Below are 21790 nucleotides of genomic sequence, written 5' to 3' on the forward strand. Positions count from 1 at the left end.
AGGAAATGGTGCAAATATGATCTCCATATACCAGTAACCTGTGGCAACTTGGGTAATAATTTTCAAGAACTCAAGGGCATGACGGGAAATCTAAGCCCTCGACCTCTCTGTCCCAGGAAGTCATAGTATTGTCTCGGGGAAGTCCGTTCATCTCTTGAGTCTCACATCAAAAGTGAGGGGCTGGACCAAATGACTTCTAAAGATTCTTCGTCTGGCCCTAAATCACATAATCTGTGATTTGTTCCCCACACATCTAAGTTGTCCAAGCCTGTGCCTACATCCACCGTGTTAAACACCTTTGTTGGAAATTGTGAAGAGCCCATTTATATTCATAGCCATAATTCAAACAGTTCCTGCACTCTCTCCTTATTCCCCCCAATTTGCTTGGCCCAAATGGCAATGAAGATAACAGCCCTTCCTAGGGCAATCTGCGAAAGGGCTCATTCGTCGTAGTTCACATTTACAAATGTAGGCAACATCTAAGTTATTAAAGAGCCTTGTTTACATTGATTGAGTGTGTCATTAGATTTGGTTGGACCGGTTAATTTGAATATCACCCCCCCCATTATTCCTCTTCCAGGCTTGTTTAATGTCTAGCTATTTTGATGGTGCCCTTCAAGTCACAGTGCTCAAGGTGCTTTCCTCAGCCATGGTAAGCATGGCTTCCAGGAACTTTCAAGCTACCATGAGCATTGTCGATGCCTGCCTTCAAGCTTCCTTTTGAGATTTCCATATCCATGTCCCTGGTGGCTCTGGCAGGTGGGAGGGAGGGAGTGGCGCACGTTCGCCCGTACTGGCAGCCTGCCAGAGCCATCCAGTAAATGTAAATCCAGGATGCCGTCCCTGGAGATCACAGTGGGACACAGGTAGCTGTCCAGAACGGCTACAGAAAACTGCTGGACATGTTCAGCTTTGTGCTAATGTTCAAGGTGGACTAAGTTCCTCTGAGTAACGTGAAGTCCTCACCTCTAGTTTCATCACTGAAAGGTGAATCTGCTATGTGTATTTAACTGGAGCCTTTAACTACAGTATTTCCCTAACGAGGCCATACTGTGAATTCAGAGAAACTCCCCATGGGATGAAGGAAGGGATTGCCATTGTGGCCTCTTTTTTTTCTTCCTTTACCTTCTCCCTTCTCCTTTCTTTACCCCTTTAAAAAAAAAAATTCAGCAACTCAGTAATTTACAGCATGTAAAGCACCTAGCGACTATTGAGTAAGTAGTTGTTAGTATGAGCTAAATTTAATAAATTCTTCTCCCCATAATCCAATGACTCTTTTTTCTGTTTCAGTCTCCTTGTTTCATCCTTTCTCTTTATTTCCTACATAACTGCAGGGAGCCGACTGTGCCTGCATTTCTATATTTTTAAAGTATTCTCTCTTTTTTTGTATTTTTAAGTATTCTTGAGAAAATGTTCATTCATGAAAAAAAATATGACTTGCCATGGTGTGTGATGCAAATATTCTCATGTCTTGTCAATATCACAGCATATTTCATAAGCTTTCATCATTTTGGACTTCGTGAGTGTTTAGAAATTATGATGTAACATTCATTTTTGTGTCTTCTGAGATAAAAACTTGTTTTTGCTCTAGCATATGATAAAAAATAATTGCATAAGTATGATCAATTGATATTAAAACAAATCTATCCATCAGCAGATATTTCCAGTGAGGCAAAGTCAAAAATCATACTATACATTTATTCTAAGTGGAACAGTTTTAGTGGTCTAGAATGCATTAATAATTATGGAAATAAATTATTATTTGAAAAATTGCTACTTTAAATAAGTCCAACATGCATCTTAGTACTTGAGCAAATGAAATAATAATAAAATCATCCTGAGCTTCATATCAATACTTTGAATCATAAGCATGCTCATGAAATTATTTCCAGTGCATATTTATAATAGTAAGCATATTTTTAAACTAAATGGCAAAATCCCCCCCAAATTGTTGAGTATTTCCACAATGCTGAAGCATCAGCCATTTGTGAATTCTGAATATGCAATATGAAATAAAGGTGACTTCTAATGGAATGTGTGACTGCTAATATAAATGATATACATTATCTGTCCATAATTTGAATTTATGGTTAATTCATAACTGTACCATCTTTGATTGGAATATAATTTTTCTGACTTGCTACATATCCCCCCTAGACTGACTTATTCAGACTATCCTTCCCAATGCAATAATAATAGTTTGGGGGAATAAAGTCATTTTATATTAAACTAAATACCTATGTTTTGGTGTATATTAATCCCGCGTCCTTACATTTCATAATCAGAAATCTGAGACAAAATGTATAGGAAAACAGTGCAAGGGAGGTTAGATCACATTAAAGATACAACACATGCAAAACTACTACCTAATATTCATGATAGGAATAATAGCTCACATTTATGCCTTGTTTTCTCTCGGTCAAATGCATAGGCTAAGTCAGGTAATCCTCAGGCTAACTCTAAGAGAGTAGGCACTATAGTAACCCTGCTTTTTGATATGGAAAATGATGCATACCTGAGAAAATGAGGCATATGGCTAGGAAGCAACAGAGCTCTATTTAGAAATTGAGAACAGCATCTGTCATTGCACAAGCGATAATAGGTTCGCTTCCTCAGGGCGTCTCCAGACAAGGGTGGCTTCAACTTCAAGGATGCATTTGGAGCACTGAAAAAGTCTCATTCCCAATGTCATCTGCTGCCCATCATTGTTCAGAGCTGCCATGCTTCTCTCTCTTCTAATACCTGTAAATGTCCTCATGGAAACCATCTACTATGAGTCAAATTGGTACCTTATGGATCTCAAAATCAAATCCCAACCCCATCATCTAGGCAGTGCAGTGCTTTGACCAGAAGGCGAGCAGGAGCGAGGTCGTCACTGGAAAACCAAAAGCTCCTTACTCATGACCACAGGGAAGATGGAGAAGTGCTTGTCATAGTTTGCTAGAGCTGCCATGACAAAGTACCACAGACCGGGGAGCTCAAACAACTGAAACTCATTTTCTCACAATTCTGGAGCTCGAAATGCAGCATGTAGGGGTCAGCAGGATTGGTTTCATCTGAGGTCTCTCTTCTTGGCTTATAGATGGCCACCTTCTCTCTGTGTCTTCGTGAGGTCCTCCCTCTGTGTATCTCTGTGTCCTAATCTTCCCTCTCCTTGTAAAGACACCAGTCATATGCGATTAGGGCCCACCCTAATAATCTCATTTTAATTTGATCACCTATTTAAAGGCCTTATCTCCTAATACAGTCACATTCTGAGGTACTGGAGGTTAGGACTTCAACAAAATATTGTGGGGGACACAACTCCACCCCTAACAGAGCCCATCATGGAAATGCAGTAGGAACCATAAAAGGAAAGAAACCAGCAACAATTTTTTTTTTCCAACAGTTTTATATCTTGCTGTGGGTGAAGCACATTTGACTTTTTCCTTCCAGATGTATTCTTTGAAAGTCTAGTGTGACTACTTTATGGAACTACCATATGCGTTGGTTGCAAATAATTTATAGTTACAGTACACGATTAGATGGCCTATGGCAAATAATATTTATACGATTCAACTCAGAGATCTCTTTGTTCTTTACATAAAAGGTTTTTATTTTTCAGTATGCAGGATTTATTGTGTGTATTTTTCAAAGATTTGGAATATGGAGGTCAATTTTTTTATTAGAGTCTAAGTTCTAATAGAGAATTTAGGGATATTAATTTTCCTCATAATAACAATGTCAAATTTACAGTTTTGGAACTATGTCAAAGAATCCTGATGTTGGAAATAAAAAAATCCCGTGGTCAGCCCCTCCCCCATGTTAGGGAAAGCCTACGTTGGTTTATTGCAATTATTCTCAACTGTATTTTGCAGGAAGGAGTATTTCTCCAAAATAATGTTTTAAGTTATATCCTCTGAAAAATGGGCATGATATTTTTAAAAATTTTATCTGGATTTACTCTCTTAAATCTAACAAGACGAAGTATTCACATGACCTCTTCTTCATCTCCTCTTCTCAGTTGATTTTGTAAGCTTTTCTCATCCAACATCATGCATTATCTTTCTGTCCATCAATCAACAAATAATTTATTATATGCCTACTACATACCCAAGGTTTTGGTCCCTGCTGCATTTAAGATATAGTTCTTATAATATGCCTGAAAGGTAAGTATTGTGCAGAACAGTTGGAAGACAACATTAGCAAATAATCAAATGTAGCATTGGTATGGTCAAAGTACCCAGGAATTCAGAGACAAATATGTCTGAGGACTAGGGTGGTTGTGGCAAATTTCACAAAGAATGTGACCTTCAAGGTTAAGCAGGAACAGAGAGGTGATGCCGAGGATTCTGTAAGTGACAGGAGGAAGGGCAGTTCGGATGGAAGGATCTGTGGAATAAGTAGGGTGCTTATCTCCAATCCGTGAATCCCTGACTGAGAAGTGTTGACACTCAGCAGCAGGTAATCGTATGACTTTGCGCATCTCGCTTAACCTTTTTATGCTTTGCTTTCATTATGTGCAAACACAGTAATGGACCCATTCCAAATAGAATACATAACAATGTAAATGAATATTCGGAGAGGTGTCTAGACCAAGCATCATAAATTTTAAAATATCCCTGTTTCTTTCTTTTTAATATTTTTTATTATATATATATTAGTCACCATACAGTACATCCCTGTTTTGTTTTTTTTTTTAAGATTTTATTTATTTATTCGACAGAGATAGAGACAGCCAGCGAGAGAGGGAACACAAGCAGGGGGAGTGGGAGAGGAAGAAGCAGGCTCATAGCGGAGGAGCCTGATGTGGGGCTCGATCCCAGAACGCCGGGATCACGCCCTGAGCCGATCCCAGAACGCCGGGATCACGCCCTGAGCCGAAGGCAGACGCTTAACCGCTGTGCCACCCATGCGCCCCACATCCCTGGTTTTTGATGTAAAGTTCGATGATTCGTTAGTTGCGCATGTTTATTTCTTATTACAATTTTTTCTGTTGTTTTTTGTGTGTTTTCTTATTACAATTTTAAAAGGAGGCATTTTAATTATTTGTGACCATCTTAATTAAAAAGCATATAACTTCTTATTACAAAAGTAGTACAGATTTATAGTAGAAGAAGGTCATCAAAACGAAGAAGATACAAGCCATCGAAAATGAATTACCTTTTGCGTTTTATCCTTCGGGTCCTTTAAAATGAAAAATGCAAACGATCAGAAATGCAATCTTATCACTTGCTGTGTGTCACCACAAATCTTGAACTTTTTTTCATGTCATTATATATTCTTCCATAACATAATTTTAATGGACCCAGTATTTACCCAAACTCATACAGTTGAACTGGGAATTATTATTGCAAATTTTTCTCTATTCATTTATAAATAACACTTAACAGAAAAACATCTTTATAGATAGATATTAGCATACAACCACCATTTTTTAAGAATACTTTTCGAGAAGTGGAATTACTTTTTCAAAATGCATACACTAGCCCAGACACTTATAATAATTGTCAAATTGACCATTCTGGGTCAATGTCATATACTGAACAACCGAGGGGTCATCATTCCTAGAGTCAAAAATGTGAAGGCCCATACCTTGCATTAAGCACCCTGAGTGATCAGGGTGCCAGTGCTGTGGGGTTCTGGTTGCAGGTGGCCATTTTCTTATTGTACTCTCACAATGGAAAGAGAGAGCTCTCTGGGGTCCCTTCCATAAGGGACTCGTGAGAACTCAACCTTTATGACCTAATTACTTCCCAAAGGCCCCACCTCCTAATATTATCACATTGGGGGTTAGGATTTCAACATACGAATTTTGCAGGGGACACAAACCTTCAGCCCATTGCACTGAGTTCACATTCCCATGAGCGGTATATGAGAGTTTACTTTTCTCCACTCCCCCCAATCGGGCACATTCTCATCTTTTGATGTTACCACTTTTATACATGAAATCAGGTTATTAATGTATATTTCCTTTTTTTCTAGTACGGCTTTTTCTTTCTTTCAGTTATTTATTGCATCTCCAAAATTCTCATGAGAAATTGCTAGTCATATCCTTCACACATTTTTTACTATTTCATCTTTTTTTATTGATCCGTAATAACCTTTTGTATAGTCAGGTTCTTAGTTCTTTCAAATATATGTTGCGAGGAATTTCCCATTTTGTCCCTTGTCTTTGTGATATTGTTTCTTTATAATCAAATCAATGAGGAATGGTAGAAAGACAAAAGAAAGATGAAAGAGAAATGTAAAAATAGAAAGAATGGAAGGAAGGAAAGAAGGGAGGGAGAAAGGATGGAATGGAAGGAAGAAAGGAAGAAAAGTAAAAAAGAAAGACGAAACCCTCTTTGTTAGAGAATGAAGTTGAAAACTCAAAAACTCAAAAATCACCTTTATATTAAGCCTATGTACTTGATCCCAAAAGAAGTCATCTTATTTCTAAATAGGATTATTCTTAGTTCTCCTCAGATACTTTTTAGGCAAAGTAATATGCTTCCTGGTTTACAAAGTATGGTAGGAAGAAAAATGCCCTTTCCCTCAAGGATGCCTTAAACCTCAGAACCTGCGAATATGTTAGGTCACATTACAAAGGGGAAATAAGATTGTAGATGAGATGTAGGTCGCTAGTGAGATGACCAAAAGATGGGGACATTATCCTGTATTACCTGGGTGGGCTCAATATAATCACAAGGGTCCTTAAAAGTTAGAAGAAGGAGGTAGAAGAGAGTCACCAGGAGATATGGCTATGGACCAATATTCAGAGAGATGTGGGTCACCGACTTTGAAGATGGCAAAGAGGGGCCACGAGCTGAAGAATATGGCCTCTAGTAGCCAGAAAGGCAAGGAAACAGATCCTTCCCAAGAGCCTTCAAAAGGAGCGCGGCCCTGAGGACATCGTGATTATAGCCCACTGAGATCTAGGTCAGACCTCAACCCACACAACTGCGAGATGACAAATTCGTGTTGTTTTAAGCCATTACATGTGTGGCAGTTCATGACAGCAACACTAGCGAACGAATTCACCAGTTGTCTTTGTGTAAGTCAAAGAAACACACGCAAAAACCTGCGTACCCGGTCTGAATTGTACATTTTTTTTTCCCAAATGGCACATTCGTTGTAGAGGAAAAAACCCAAAAACTACAAAGTGAAAGAATTCAGAAATTTCTTTAATTATGAATATTTACGGTGACTTGGCACATTTTTGCACGTTTGTACACCTTTAACATGTGGGTCCCGTTGATGTTTAGGATTATACAAGACATGTTCTCTGTAACGTGACACAAATGAGTTGACTGCCTTCTTAGGCATTGGGTGTGAACCGTTTCCACTTGATGGGCCTCAAAAGCTACAAACACATTTTGCCTTCAATGAAAATCCAGTGAAGTGTTGCTGTAACCAGGCAACCTGAATGCAGGAAGAAGCAGCAGGCGTAGACTGAAAGCAGTCTGTCCCTTCAAAAGGGGGAACTGTGCGGCGTGTGTAGCAAACGCTTATAAACAGCAAAACACGTAAAGATCTGGGGACACAGACCTTGACTAAGCAGAGTTTGATCTCATTAGGAGGTTTCGATAAAACAAAGACAAGACAAAACGCGGCTTGGAGAAGGGAGATGCTGTAGGCATCTTTACAGAGACCCACGCATGGTGCTTCCAAAAGACCCTTCAAATGTCCTGGGTAGACTGGTTTCTGTTCTGTGGGCAAACACACTGAGGCCAGCGTAGGGGGAGAAAGAACCCTTTTCGAGGTACAGTGTGTGAATGACATAATTCCTAATAAGACCCAGAGGTAAGAATAGAGATAAATATAAGGAATAGAGTAAATGAAATCCTCCAACTTTTATTCTTCTTCATCTGTTTCTCCGACTTGGACCCTCAGCTACAGGTTTTTGAGGTTTTCAACTTCAACTGCTGTTCACTCCGTGATCTAGAGCGATTAGTGACTTCCAGTACCCTGTTACAGCGGTCACTGTTGAGGTCATAGAGAGCTCTTCGATGGGTCCAGCATGGTTACTAAACCAGTGTGTATTGGATTACGTGACTCCCATGACCCTTTGCAGCCCTTGTCTCACTTCGCTGGGCAGCCTTTATCCCCTTGACCATTCTGTCTTCTACTTCTCTTCTTGCCAGGCTTCTCTAGTATGCTTGCCCGCACATAGGCCAACTCCAGCTGGCGTCTCCAGGCATCTCCAACTCAATGCCTCCGAAACATTCAAAATCCTTCCCCCCACCCCATCTTTCTCCTCTGAAATCCTATATCTCAGTCATCGATACCATTGTGTGCCCCGTTTGCCAAGCCAGAAACAGCAGAACTATGCATTTTTAAGCAGTGCCTTTTATTTATTGATTTATTTATAAATTAATAAGATTTGAGTACTCCTCTTGACCAAGGACCTGTTGGGGTGGGGTGGAAGGGGACAACCTTTGGCTCGTTTTTTTTTCCTTCTGTCAATTGCCTTGCAGAAAGTGAGGTTAGCAATTTGTTAGACTCTGTAGGTCCAGGTTTTCCACTTAGTGGAAGAGCTCTACACTGCAAGGACGTCCCCTTTATCTGTCATTCTTTGCCTGGCATTTCTGCTTTGTCGAGTTTCACATACCGTCGTCTGAAGTGTACATCTTCCATACTTCACGGAAATCCTGAAAAGCTTGGAGCACTTTATTTTGGCTAATAATATTTCCTCTCTCTGCAAATGTAAATTGCTCCTAGAAGCCCTTAGTAATGAAATATTTAAAAGATAAGGGATACAGAAGAAGCCTGTGTGAAGGAATTAAGCCTTAAGAGAGAGGACTTGAGAGCACATGAAATAAAAGCCACAACTAGATTGTCATAATTGTTCTGCTTGGCAGACCTGACTACTGGTGTGGATGCCCCCAAAATCTTTTGACAAAGGAATTTCAGGTACCCATCCTTTTTTTTTCCCCTGTGGAGTGGAGAGGCTGCTTTAGTACCCCATAAGGGTAACTTTCTCCTTCATAACGTACTTCTTTTTCCATGCAACCCACAGGCCTCTTTGCAGCAATTTTCTATCCACATACAGGTCTCATAGCCAATCTTGGGGTCCTAACCATGGGCCACGATAACTGTACCATCCAGCTGTGTGATAGATGGGCAATTTCCAGCACAGAAGGAAACTATCTTATGGAGAGAATGACTGTTCCTCAGTCCCAGCAACCATCTGGCATGGGCACCCCTCACCAGTATTAGTGTTGGTTAAATATCACCAAGTAACTCAGCGTGGATATCGAAAAAGTGGGACATCTAATGTTTTTGAAAGCTTTTCCTCCAGCACTCAAATATCAGTTCAGCGGATCTCCAGCTGCAGCTTGCAAGAGCATTTCCTGGAGAGCTTGTGAAGCAAGTGTTAGGTCCCTCCCTGAGCTTCTGCTTCGATAGATCCTTAGTGGAACCTGAGAATTTGCATTTCTGACAAGTTCCCAGGTGACGATGATGCTGCTGGTCCACAGACCACACTCGAAACTACAGTTCTGCAGGGTTTTGTAACCTGTTTCTTTTTATACCATTTATTTTCCAAAAGACTGCATTCCTTATGGCGACTCTGGATAAAGGAGTAAGACCGATCTCGAGTGATTGCAAAATCCACAGCATACTCTGTTTTTCAGCAAACTCTGTCTTCCATTAAAGAAGGTGAAGTAGATATTACAGACTTCAAAGTAGGTTAGACACGTTCTTAAAGGGGTTTCTAAAGTGCACAAAGCTATTACTGAAAACTGGTTTTTTATGGGAAACCAGTTTGTTTTCACACTCATTTGTGATCAAAATGAGAACTTTAGTCGTATTTGTACTTTTTTTTTTAAGATTTTATTTATTTATTTGACAGAGAGAGAGAGATAGCTAGCGAGAGAGGGAACACAAGCAGGGGGAGTGGGAGACGAAGAAGCAGGCTCTCAGCAGAGGAGCCTGATGCGGGGCTCGATCCCAGAACACCAGTATCACGCCCTGAGCCGAAGGCAGACGCTCAACAACTGAGCCACCCAGGCGCCCCCATATTTGTACTTTTGTGCAGAACACAACAGGGTAACCTGGCAGAGAGGGTGTAGTGAATAAAACCAGCATCCGTTATGAAATTAACGTCAGAGAGGCCCCGTGAGATGAAATGGAGCCTCAGCCACTGGGTCCTTTCTGCCGAGGAAGGGAAGGAGTTTTTCTGGAATCGGCATTTCCGAACACACAGAACAATACCACCTGATGAATTGCCCTCTATTTTGAAATGATATTTGTATCACTTTGGCTAAGAACCTTTTATTTGATTTTTGTCCTCTAACAAAGAAGCACGATGCTTGAAGAACTGTTGGAAGGGCAGTGGCTCTGTGCCCATGCTCCATCAGTCCCCTGACTGCTTCCAAATTTTTTTTTTAAGATTTTATTTATTTATTCGATAGAGATAGAGACAGCCAGTGAGAGAGGGAACACAAGCAGGGGGAGAGGGAGAGGAAGAAGCAGGCTCATAGCGGAGGAGCCTGATGTGGGGCTCGATCCCATAATGCCGGGATCACGCTCTGAGCCAAAGGCAGACGCTTAACCACTGTGCCACCCAGGCGCCCCTGCTTCCAAATTTTGAATGGCATGCCTCCTTATCTCCATAGGCTTATCCTCTTCTTTCATATATTGCTTTTTTGTTCCCCAGTTTTGTTAGAAAAAAAATTCTTGCTGGAAATGTGCTGCATAAATATGGCTCAAGTGTGTACATTTTATAGAATAATGTTGAACTAAAGTGGATTTCATTAATAAGTAACAGCACATTAGGTGCTTTGTAGACCAAAATTACTCTGTGCTGGATTTTAATATAAATAATACCAAAATATTAAGGCATGCATTTTATAGTTTATTAGTAAATTTCTCTTATGAAAAATGTTCTCTCTCAAAAGCTGGTGTGTCATTTTCTGCTTAAAGTTGTTTAGTAACCCTGTAATTTTCAGGATAAAATTTAAATTCTTCAATCTGAGGTATTAAGATTCCCCAGAGAAACAGAGCCAATAGTGGATATAGATTTAGATAGAGATATAAATATAGATGTAGATATAAATGTATTATAAGGAATTGGCTCATGCAGTTATGGAGGCTGCCAGATCCCAAGACCTGCAGTCAGCAAGCTAGAGACCCAGGAGACCTGATGGCAGGGTTCCAGTGGAAGTCTGAAGACCTAAGAACCAGGAGACCTAAGAACCAGGAGAGCCAATGATGTTGCTTTGTTCCAAATGCCTGCAAGCTTGTGACCCAGGCAGAGACAGTGTTTCAGTTGAGTCCAAAGGCAGGAAAACCCCAATGCCCCAACACAAATGTAGTCCGGTAATAGTTCCCTCATCCTTGTGGGAGAGTCAGCCTTAAACTTATGGGATGAGGTCCACCCACATTACCAGGGCTGTCTGCTTTCCTCAGTCTACCAATTCAAATGTTAATTTCATTCTGAAATTTCTTTCAGACACACCCAGAGTCATGTATGACACATGTCTGGGCATTCCGTGGCCCAGTTACATTGACACATGCAATTGACCATCATACCCAGCAAGATCCTTCATTAACCGGCTTGAACAGGCCACTTTACCCATAATTCCCCTGTAACTCCTCCCTTCAGCCCCTCGGAAGCTAGTTTTATTTCCTTAAAAACATCTTGGCTGTTCATATGCATGTGTTTTCACAGATGTGTTTCCCTTCGTTTCAGTGTGATCACCTTTTTCTTAGTTTGAATCCCTCTAGAAGCAGACCCAGAAACAAGAATTCAAGTGGAAGTCATTTATTTGGGAGATGATCCCAGGAATCACCGGCAGGAGAGTGGGAAAGAAGACTGGAAAGGGAAGGAAGACAGTAGGGCTACATTATAAATTAAATTAACCATTGGCTCAATCCCAGGGTTGGGATGGAGAGGGGAGGACTCTGGGAGAAACTTCCAAATTAGCCCACTTGAGAAGCAAGGGAACTAAAGTACTTTGGGCAAATCCTGGCAGTCACCTGTGAAAAGCTGCCCTCTTGGGGGTCTTAATTCCCTGATATTTCTCCAGCAGCCTCCCTCAGGAGAGACCTAGGGTTTGGTGGCTGGAAGTCAGGCTGGCAAGCACAGAAGTGTCAAGGAACGAGGGGGTGTAGGCACGGCACCCACATCGGCAGGAATGCACTGCAGCCTGTCCCTCCCCCTAGTTAATTTGAACTCACACTTTAGGATTCAACTTCAGCCTCACCTCTTCTGGAAATCCTCCTTCATAGGCCTTCTCTCTGACCTAGCTGCTTCTTGTCTGTTTCCCAGCTAAACATCCGGCTATCTGCATCAGAGAATCTGTTACTTCCTCTTCTGATTGCTGTTTCCACTTCTCTGCGAGCTTTTTCAGGGACTAGATTGCCAGCTCCATCTTCAAGGTCTTCCATAGTTCCGACATGTGGTGTTGGTCAGTAAATGGTTGTTTGAGTAGTTAAAGTAGTAATAATAATGACACCATAACACTAATAGCTGGTATTTATTGACTGCTTACTCCATGTAAGCACTTTACATGTATCACATATTACCAGCTCTAGAAAGTTAGTGCTTTTATTATCCCTATTTTTCAGATAAGAAAGCTGAGGTATAGGTGTATGTAATTTGCCCGAGATTGCATAGCTATATATGGTTTGGCCTGGAAGTAAACCCAAGCAGTCTGAATCCAGATCTTGGATATACTCTTAACCACTATGTGGATAAATAAGTGAAATGAATGAGTAAATGGATAATAACATCGAGTCTGATCCTTCAACACCTGGGGACATTCTAGGGATGATGCTATCAGTATAGTCTATAAAGTTCAAATATCAGCTCTAATGTCACATTTTCCAAAAACCCTTCCCAGTAGCCTCACTGGAAGCAGCTATCCCTACCCTGACACCTTTTGTAATGGCATTGACTACTCTCTATTATATGTTCAAGTGTATCTGCACGTCTTACTTTCCTTACTAATGATAAGTTTCCAGACAACTGTGTAATCTGATTCGTCTTGGTATTTTCTATTTCCCCAGGCATAAAGCCACACATACAAACGGTTACCAATGAGTGTTTGCCACATGGACAAATGGATACATAGTTGGCAAGCAAAGGGATCTTTGACTCTTCCTTTATCTTTCCCTGGAGACTATGGAGACTCTTTTTCATCCCACTCTGAGATTCCAGAAAGTCTGTTGTCATAGAGATGGTTCTAGATATTTTAGATGGCTCTGAAAAATAAAATTCTGTTTAAATATATTAAGGTCAGGGAAGAATCTGTGAAGAGTTTACTTTGTAGCATTTTGATAATCATTTGGTTAGAAAATTATATTCCTAAGAGAAAGATATTCTTTCTCCCAAAATTCTATTCATAGAAAAAAAAATGAAAGAAATAAATCATATAGGACATCACTAATATTTCTAACAATTTGAGTGGAAGAAAATTTACTTCTTTGAAAATTAACCGTGCCCATCAAGAATTACTTTCCTAAAACCTTAAATTAAATGCATTTTCCATTCCCAGTGACTGGTATGTCTATAATCTTCATTTATAATTAGCACTTTGAAGAGTATCACATTGAATAAATTTGGCTAAGAAATTACTAAACTTAAAGCATATATCTGAGAGGAAGTTACAAATCCTTACTGAGTCCTCATTGTTTGCAAATCATCACCTAGATCCATGCTGTCCTGGTGTGTAAGAGATAGATAGGAAATATAAACACGGAAATTCTCCAATTTGACTGAGAAATCAGAGAAAATTAAAAATAAAACCTCAGAAATTTTATTCAGCAGAAATTTCTTTATGGATTTGAGTGTATAAAATTAATTGTCTTACATACCAGGGAATACAAAGGAACATAAGAGATAGCCTTTAACTTTGCAGAATTTATGATCTGGAGAAGGGCATCTGTAAGACAGATATGGTAACAAGTAGACTTAAAGTTTGGTGGTAATAATAACTAATATTTAGCACTTAATATCCAGTAGCTGTCCTAGTGCGTTATGCGACATTATCTCATTTAATCCTTACCGCAGCTATATGGAGGAGGCATTATTATCCCACTTTATAGCTGATGAACCCGAAACTCAGAACTGTTGGGTAACTTCTCCAAGGTCACATGCCTAATGAATGGGTGGGTGGAGGAGCTGTCTGCAGACCTCAACCCAAAGGTCCTTAAAGTTGATACAGATAAGGCATTAAAAATAAGGTACACTGAACAGAAGACTATTCACTCAAACTTGGATGGAACAGATGTTATGATGCCTCAGCCTGGCCTTGAAGGATGAGTGTGAACAGAGGTGGAGAAAGGCATTGCTTCCAGGACCAAGGAGGGTAGAGGAAACTAACAGAGATCTTAGAAAACAGAATGAAGTGGTGAGTGAGTGAAGGTGGTAGCATGAGTGGGACAGAGGAGGGGAAACCAAGAGAAATCGTCAGAACCAGATACTGCTGGCCTTGAGTGTAACTCCCAAGAGTCTAGACCTTTCTCATTAGGCACACAGGAGTCACTGAACAGTCATGAACCAGATCAGAGCTGTATTTAAGATTGATTTGGCTGCTATGTGTAAAAGGAGATGGAGTCCAGAGTAGGAAAAAGAAGAGCAGGTTAGGGAACCACAAAATAGGAAAGTCTGAATTTGAGTTGTAGTAATGTGAATAGAGAAGAAAAAACATGGTAATAAGACAGGACTCAGCACTGGCTGGATGTGAGTAACAATGAAGGAAAAGAAAGGACAGCACGTCAAAAGTTTAAAAAGCATGCATGGGGGAATGGGATAGGCCGGTGATGGGTATTAAGGAGGGCACGTATTGCATGGTGCACTGGGTGTTATATGCAAGTAATGAATCATGGAACATTGCATCAAAAACTGGGGATGTACTGTATGGTGACTAATATAACAAAATAAAAATTATTAAAAAAAAAAAAAAGTTTAAAAAGCAACTGAGTCGCCCAGAGCACAGAGGACACATGCGTCCTTGCCCAAGTACAGGGAGTTTCACTGGGATGAGGGGAGTTGAGTGGGAATGACACAACTGGGGTGGGGTGGGGTGGGCTGGGTATGGGGGGCATTTGAGCTTCCATGGTTAAAGGTTTGGATTTGCATAGCAAACTAGCGCTTTTCACACCGCCATGCAGGGATTGGACCCCGTGTCAGCCTACACCCAAATGGCGAGCTCCACCTTTCTAGATTCTTGAGGAGAGCGTGCGTCCCTTTCATGGATGCAGAAAGTGCGGCATTTAAAGGGTGTGATTTTTATTTTTTGTCCTTTTGAAATGACCAAAGTGACTGTGCGTAACTTTAAAAGCAAACAAATTATTGCAAATATAGTTTTGTTAGACATACCTAAAAATTTTTAAAAGCAAATGTAAACCCTAGGTGTTAAAATTGAGCTCTCATGTCCATTTACGTTACATTACACTAATTTAGCATAATAATATGAGACGATAGAAATGCATGATCCCACTCTCTTTTCTACTGAGTGTTTTTTTTGCCTTTGAACTTTTGTTAGATGGGAGAATTTCTAGCTTTTATATGAGTTTTTCTTTGTCTTTTCCCTTTTTTTAAATAGATGATAATAATGAAGAAGAAGGTGTTGACATGAAAGAAGATTCAGGTATTAAATTTATGATGTTATTCATAGAGAATGGGTAAAGATCATTTTGTTGTTTATGTATGCCTCACATTTTTCAAAGAAAAACATAAGAAGGTTAACAAAATAGGTGAAGGGGATTAAGAGCACACTTACCCTGATGAGCACTGAGTACTCTATGAATGGAATCGTTGAATCACTATATTGTACACCTGAAACGAATACAACAGTGCATGTTAACTCTACCGGCATGAAAAGACAAAAAAATAGAAATGTACACTCAGGGTCATAAAATAAGAAAGTAGTTGTGTAACTCTTAGGGCTAATACAATTAACATATTTAAGCAGTAAACTTTCAGCTTTCTGAAAGCTGAGGTAAAAATGGAACCTGATGTTATAATGAAGAGAGCTGGGTAGCAAATCACCCCAAAGCTTAGTGATTAAAGCATCTGCTTATTATGCTCGTATATTCTGTGGGTCAGGGATTCAGACAGAGCCCAGCAGGGCTGACTTGATCCTACTGCTGTACAAGGTCTGAGGCCTCATCAGGAAGCCTCAGTGGCGGGGTGGGGGGTGGGGGGCTGGAATCCTGTGAAGATTTGTTCCCTCACATGTCTGGCCGCCAATTGATTTTGGCTCTCAGCTGAGACCCCAGCTGGGGCAGTTTTCTGAAACATCTATGCATGGCCTCTTTCTATAACCTGGGCTTCCTCTCAGCATGGCAGCCGGGCTCCAAAGTGGTTCCTCTAGAGAGAGCAAAGTGAGCCAGCTGGAGCTGTCCCCTTTTTAAGCCTCAGCCCCAGGAGTCCCACAGAATGACTGCCACAAGACTCTTTTTAGAACAGTCATTAAGAACCCTGGCCAGGCTCGTGGGGAGAAAAAATAGGCTCCATCCCCTGATGGGGAGCAGTGAGGTTTTGTAGAGCACATGGGACCTGAAAGCTTGCCGTGGCCATCTTTGGTACATATATTTGGTACCTAGGATATATTTTTCTCAGTATCAGAAAATAAGATGTGTGCCTATTCCTCAAGAAAGACCAGTGTTTGTTGAGGGAAATCTAGTGGTCGCAAACATTGGGTCTGGCCTAAGGTGGGCACTCCATTTATGGACTTTGGGTACAAGTTTTCTCTGTAGGCTTCAGTTTACACCTCTGGGGCCAATCTTGTTTGGGAATTAAATGAGATATACCCGAAATGTTTCTTGGACCTTAGTAAACACTCACTAAATTATCACTTCTTTCTTTCTCTACTAGATATTGGAAGGATATAGAACTTAATTCCATAGTATAAGAACTCCTTGTTCCCCATTTTGGCAACCACACTGTTCTAGGCATGAAATGGGGCCAGGTTTCAAAATTAAAATCGATATCTCAGAGGTCCTAATTTTGTGTAACCTGCTATTCGATGCCAGAACTCTATCCATTAATCACCAACAACCTCAGTCTGGGCATCTCTGTTAATGGGAAGCAATTTAAATTCTGAGGTAAACGATCTCTGTTAGTCAAGGTTTGGTTAAAATGGTCCTTTCTCCTGGTTAAGTTAAATCTCTCTCCCTCCCCTGATCTCCCGCTGTCTTCATGGAAAAATACCAGCAGGTGTTTTCTTCGTAACAGCTCACTGTAGCAATGATCCCAACTCCTGTCTAGCTTCTAGCTTCTTCTCCGGTCCAAACATGCCTGAGTCCTATGGTTCCCTTGGTCTCCCCAGGGCAGTGGATTCAGACGGCAGGAGAAGTAGAGGGAGGATCTAGAAGCCAGGAGCAGAAATGAAGGAGGTATTATTGCTGTAATAGTCCATTCCCTGCCTGTATATCCTTGGTACCCACTATTGCTTTACGGTATCAACAGCGATCTAGGGAAAGTTCTTGTGACCCTCAGCTGAGTGATGTTTGCTGGTCGCAAAAGCAAACTCAAGGTGTCAGGGAGTTAATTTGTCTGGAATAGCCCTCAGCCGATGTTGGGCAAGAGTTGGTGGACCCGTGCAGGACACTTCTGAGACGGGTTATGCTTCACTGCTGTCCAGAGGAAATGGGATGGGCACCTCAAATGGGAACTCCTGTTTCTCCTCAGATTTTCTAGTAATCACATTGGAAGAAGTAAAGAGAAACAAGTGAAATTAATTTAATACTATTTTATGTAGTATAACATATCTGAAATATTATCATTTCAACATATAATCAATATAAAAATTATATGAGCCTGATATTTTACATTCTCTTTTTTCCATACTAAGTTTTTGGAATGTGTGTGTGCGTTACATTCATATCTCAGTTGAGACTAGACACATTTCACGTATCCATTGGCAACGTGTGGTGTTGGACGACGAGATTCTGTACCATCACCCACAGGCCCCCAGTGGAACTTGCTCAAACCCAGTATTGGCTGCCTTCCCTTTCCTGTCTCACTTCCCTACTCCCCTCTGGTGCTTTCCGGGATGATTTCTTAAATGAAGTATTTGCACTCAAACCCTTGTCTCAGCATCTTCTGACAAAATTCAGCCTGAGACAAGGACTCTGCCTGCCTTTTGTAAAACAGAAAGCCCAAGGTTAAATTTCAATTAGAATACCCATTCCTATACTCATGAGGGATATCTTATTCCTTAAAAGAGCCATATGTGGAAAAAAGACTTTAAGTGGTCACCCCTATCTTGGATTAAACTCCATGCATTTAATGTCCATTTCTGCTATTCTCATTTGTCCTGCTCATGTGAAGTATCCTTGGAATATCCTTCAGCCATGGGGAGTACTGCCCTTTCAGCTGGCTGGCCAGTTTAAGGACCTTATCTTGCTAAGGATCATTTGCCTAAGTGCCATAAGTATACATTTCTAGGCAGGAGGAGTTGACTTCTTAATGAGATGCAGCTAGCTATCCAAACCACTGAGTGATTTTAAGAAAATCGTTATTAATGCTGATGCAGAGCCCACAAGGTTCGAGTCAGCATATGAGGTTTGGGGGGCTTTAATTGGATCATCAGTTCTGATTTTAGTCTCATCAGGTTTCCTGGGGGTTTGTGTCCAGCAGCTGGACGCAACTGTTAAAGTCACACTCGATGGCCCAAGGATGCTGTCACTAGGCTGGAAGGAGCTTGGGAAGCTGCTCTCCGTTTCCTAATAACTGCGTGCTGAAATCATGGGGGATTTCCGTGCAGAATTGTTCCACGATGTGCCACTGGCCTTGCCAGACATTGGTGAGGAGGCTGGTTTCAGTTCAGATCTCATACTCAGGCATGTTGGTCTCTAAGACAGGTCTCTAAGCAGACCGTTAAATGCTGCCTTTCCTCTGCCCTGTATGGCCTCTTCTCATACAAGTAGAAATGCTGGAGGGATTTGTACGAATGCAGCTGACATTAGTGAGGGGCTACTTGGGCAAAATAACTGGCCAGCAAATGCTAGTGAATGATAGCAAATAACAATACCAAAACCAGTGAGGTGCTGGTACGCTGACTCTCTGGGTGAAAGGAACCCCAGTTTGGGGAGTTTGCATATTTCATCAGTGTAAATACACCCACCGTGTTGGTATTCAAGCTACCAAACATGACATCAATGAATGTGGGAGTTGAGGAGAGACAGGTAGAGTCAGCTGGCTCATGTCAGCCCCAGCACACATCTGCTGAGCCGGATTTTAATCAAACATGTACCTTGTGCCAGTCACTCAACATACATGAACTCATTTAAGATAAGCAACAACTCTAGGAAGCAGGGATTGTTCCTACACAAGGCTTAAGAGGAATTAGTTCCTGGCTTAAATGGGAGAGCCATTAGTGTGTCTGACCCCAAAGCTCATACCCTTGTACTCCTGTCTCCAGACTCTGAAAGTAAGTAGAGGCAGGTGGTGTGAGACAAGGTCATCCTCAAGGTGAGGCTCTGCCCCCATAGGGAATGACAGAGAGAGACTGGCTTAAATGCTTAGGATTCCCTTAAAGACCTTTATCAGTTTCTTTAATCCTAGCAAAGAAATGTTTCCCCCGTGTCCTTCCATTCGCATGCATTGTTGAAATGGGCCCCGAGCAGGGACAGACAATCCAGTCACCTACGGCAGTGAAGCCACCTGAGAGTGACGAGCACAGTTGAGTTCTTCAGGCAGCAAAGCTATGCTCAGGGCGAAGCTCCAGGTCTCCACCCTCTGCCGGAAAGACAGGTGACATAGATAATATGATATGCGGCCAAGGAGAAGTATGGGGTGCTTTGGAGGAATGTTCCTTCAGCTTCTCCAGACCAAGAGGGAGAGTTGCTTCTGCTGAACCACAAGTAGAAATCTGGGCACAGAGGCCATGTGTATCAGTGACTTTCATTTGAATGCCTCCGCGGGTGTCACGAAATGATACTAATGTCATAGATGACTGTTCATAATTAACATGTATCCGTGCCCACTGACTCCCCAAGGAGGGCCCTGTCACTTCTTAACAAATGAACCATAGTCCTTTTTGGGTACTTACCTCAAAATGTGGACAGACAGAGACAACTACATGTCTTTCAGAGATGTCTCACCCGTTCCCCAAGGATTCCTATTCAGGTTGGGAAATCATTATCAAGTTCATTATCAAGGTTCATTATCAAGAACTCATTTTCAGGAGATGCTGGTTTGGGGCTGAATGCCCAGCACTGGAGACTCTCCTCTTTCGTCCCCATTGCAGATGATGCATTTCAGAGGCAGCTTCCAGAGAGTGTTAGAGTCTCCTTCCAGGGAGATCACAAGTGCTGCTTTGCCCGTTTTATGCATTCTTTTGAGCACAGCATCTGTGCTCAGTGAGCTGTTCCAAGCACCTCATTTCTGGTTTTACTGAACCCACTCTGAAGGGTCAACATCCATCTCACACCTGGTGACAGAAGTTTGGGGGAGTTGCTAATGTAATCATTGGCAGAATTTTTCACCCTGGCCATGGTAATGATCTTAGATGTGACTTACTTGCAACCGCGGAAACCCTAACTTAGTGTCCAAAAACCTTAGTAGTCCATAATGCCGAAGTTTTTAATAGCACATCTATCAAATGCAATTTTTTGTTCTGTACCTTTTTTAATAAATGGGAAAAGAAAAATGAGTCGCCATAGCTCTGTAGTGTAATTTTAGAATCCTGGCATAAGGCGACAGCTGCTAAGAGAGTAAGAATTAGGCATGGGCCCCATTATATCTTGGCCTTAAAGAAAGGCCTGAGTAAGGGGGGAAAGAAAACCGAATTGGAAATGAAATTCTCAAGACACTACTACGTACCGGGGACACAAGAGAGATTAGGAAAGACAAATGTCCTCTTCTCAAGGAACTTAGATTCTTAGGAGGTGGGATGGAGAAGGGAGATACACAATCAAGAAAGAAGGAGACAAGATAATTTCAGATACATTCAGTGATGTATTTGAGAGAGATTTCCCTTGCAGGCATCCTTCGTATTAGGAATTCACGGAGGGCCTTTCTTGGGAGGTGAATTTGATTTGAGATTAATAGGTGAGAAGGAGGTAGACATATGAATGTGTGTTTTCGGAGTGGGAGGGGAGAAGAACAGCAGATGTGACGATTCTAAGGCAGAAGGCAGCCTAGTAACGATGGAAGAACCCACAAAGGCAGCCAACACATCTGAAGCCAAAGAGCAAGCGAGAGACGAGGCTAGAGCAGTAAGTAGAGCCCGAGGGGCATGTGTCCTGGCCCAGGGAATGGGATTGGGATCTTATCTAAGACCAGTGGTATTTAAACAGGTGAGCAACAGGATCGGGTTTATGTTTAGAGGATAACTCTGGCTGCTACATGGGGAATAGTTTCAAGAAGGTTAGGAAGCCAGGATGTTACTACAGGAACTCAAGTAAGAGATGCTGCTGGTTTGGATTAGGGTGATGATTGCAAAGGACGAGCGCAGCGGATGAATATGGGGTATTCTGGAGCAGAGCTGATAGGACTTCCGAGGACCTTCCTGGAAAAGTGACTGAAAGCAAATATTAAGGACAATGTCTCAGTTTGTGGGTTTGAATTCCTGGGTTGAGAATATACTCTCCATATACTATGGAGAGAACATGCTTGCAGACATCAAAGGTATTGTTCCAGCGGTGCTGTTGGAAATGCCTAATGGGATTATTTACATAAATTTGAAATGCTTGATGAGAGCCCAGTGAAGGGAAATCATGAGGGCTGGAAAGAGGGAGGCACCATTAAAGCCCAGCCCTGAAAGGACAATGGGGGCAGGGGTAGTTATAGGACACAGGAGACAGAGAGGGTCATGTGGAGAAAGCCAACTGATTGGGGCTGTGACCTGAGATAGAGGGGTACAATAAA

General features: G+C 41.4%; 1 protein-coding gene across 2 annotated transcripts in view; it reads left to right on the forward strand.

Moving 5' to 3' along the window:
* The window catches only part of MACROD2 (mono-ADP ribosylhydrolase 2), a 1878458-nt gene that overhangs the window by 1710111 nt on the left and 146557 nt on the right, over window positions 1–21790 (forward strand). For both annotated transcript variants that reach the window (XM_087853758.1, XM_045805705.2), the window contains exon 10: window positions 15516–15560. In XM_087853758.1, the coding sequence (XP_087709884.1) occupies window positions 15516–15560 (45 nt within the window). The remainder of the gene's footprint in view (window positions 1–15515; window positions 15561–21790) is intronic.

Source organism: Ursus americanus, chromosome 22 (genome assembly GCF_024610735.1).
Source record: "Ursus americanus isolate L20-20 chromosome 22, mUrsAme1.1.p, whole genome shotgun sequence".
NCBI classification, from domain to species: domain Eukaryota; kingdom Metazoa; phylum Chordata; class Mammalia; order Carnivora; family Ursidae; genus Ursus; species Ursus americanus.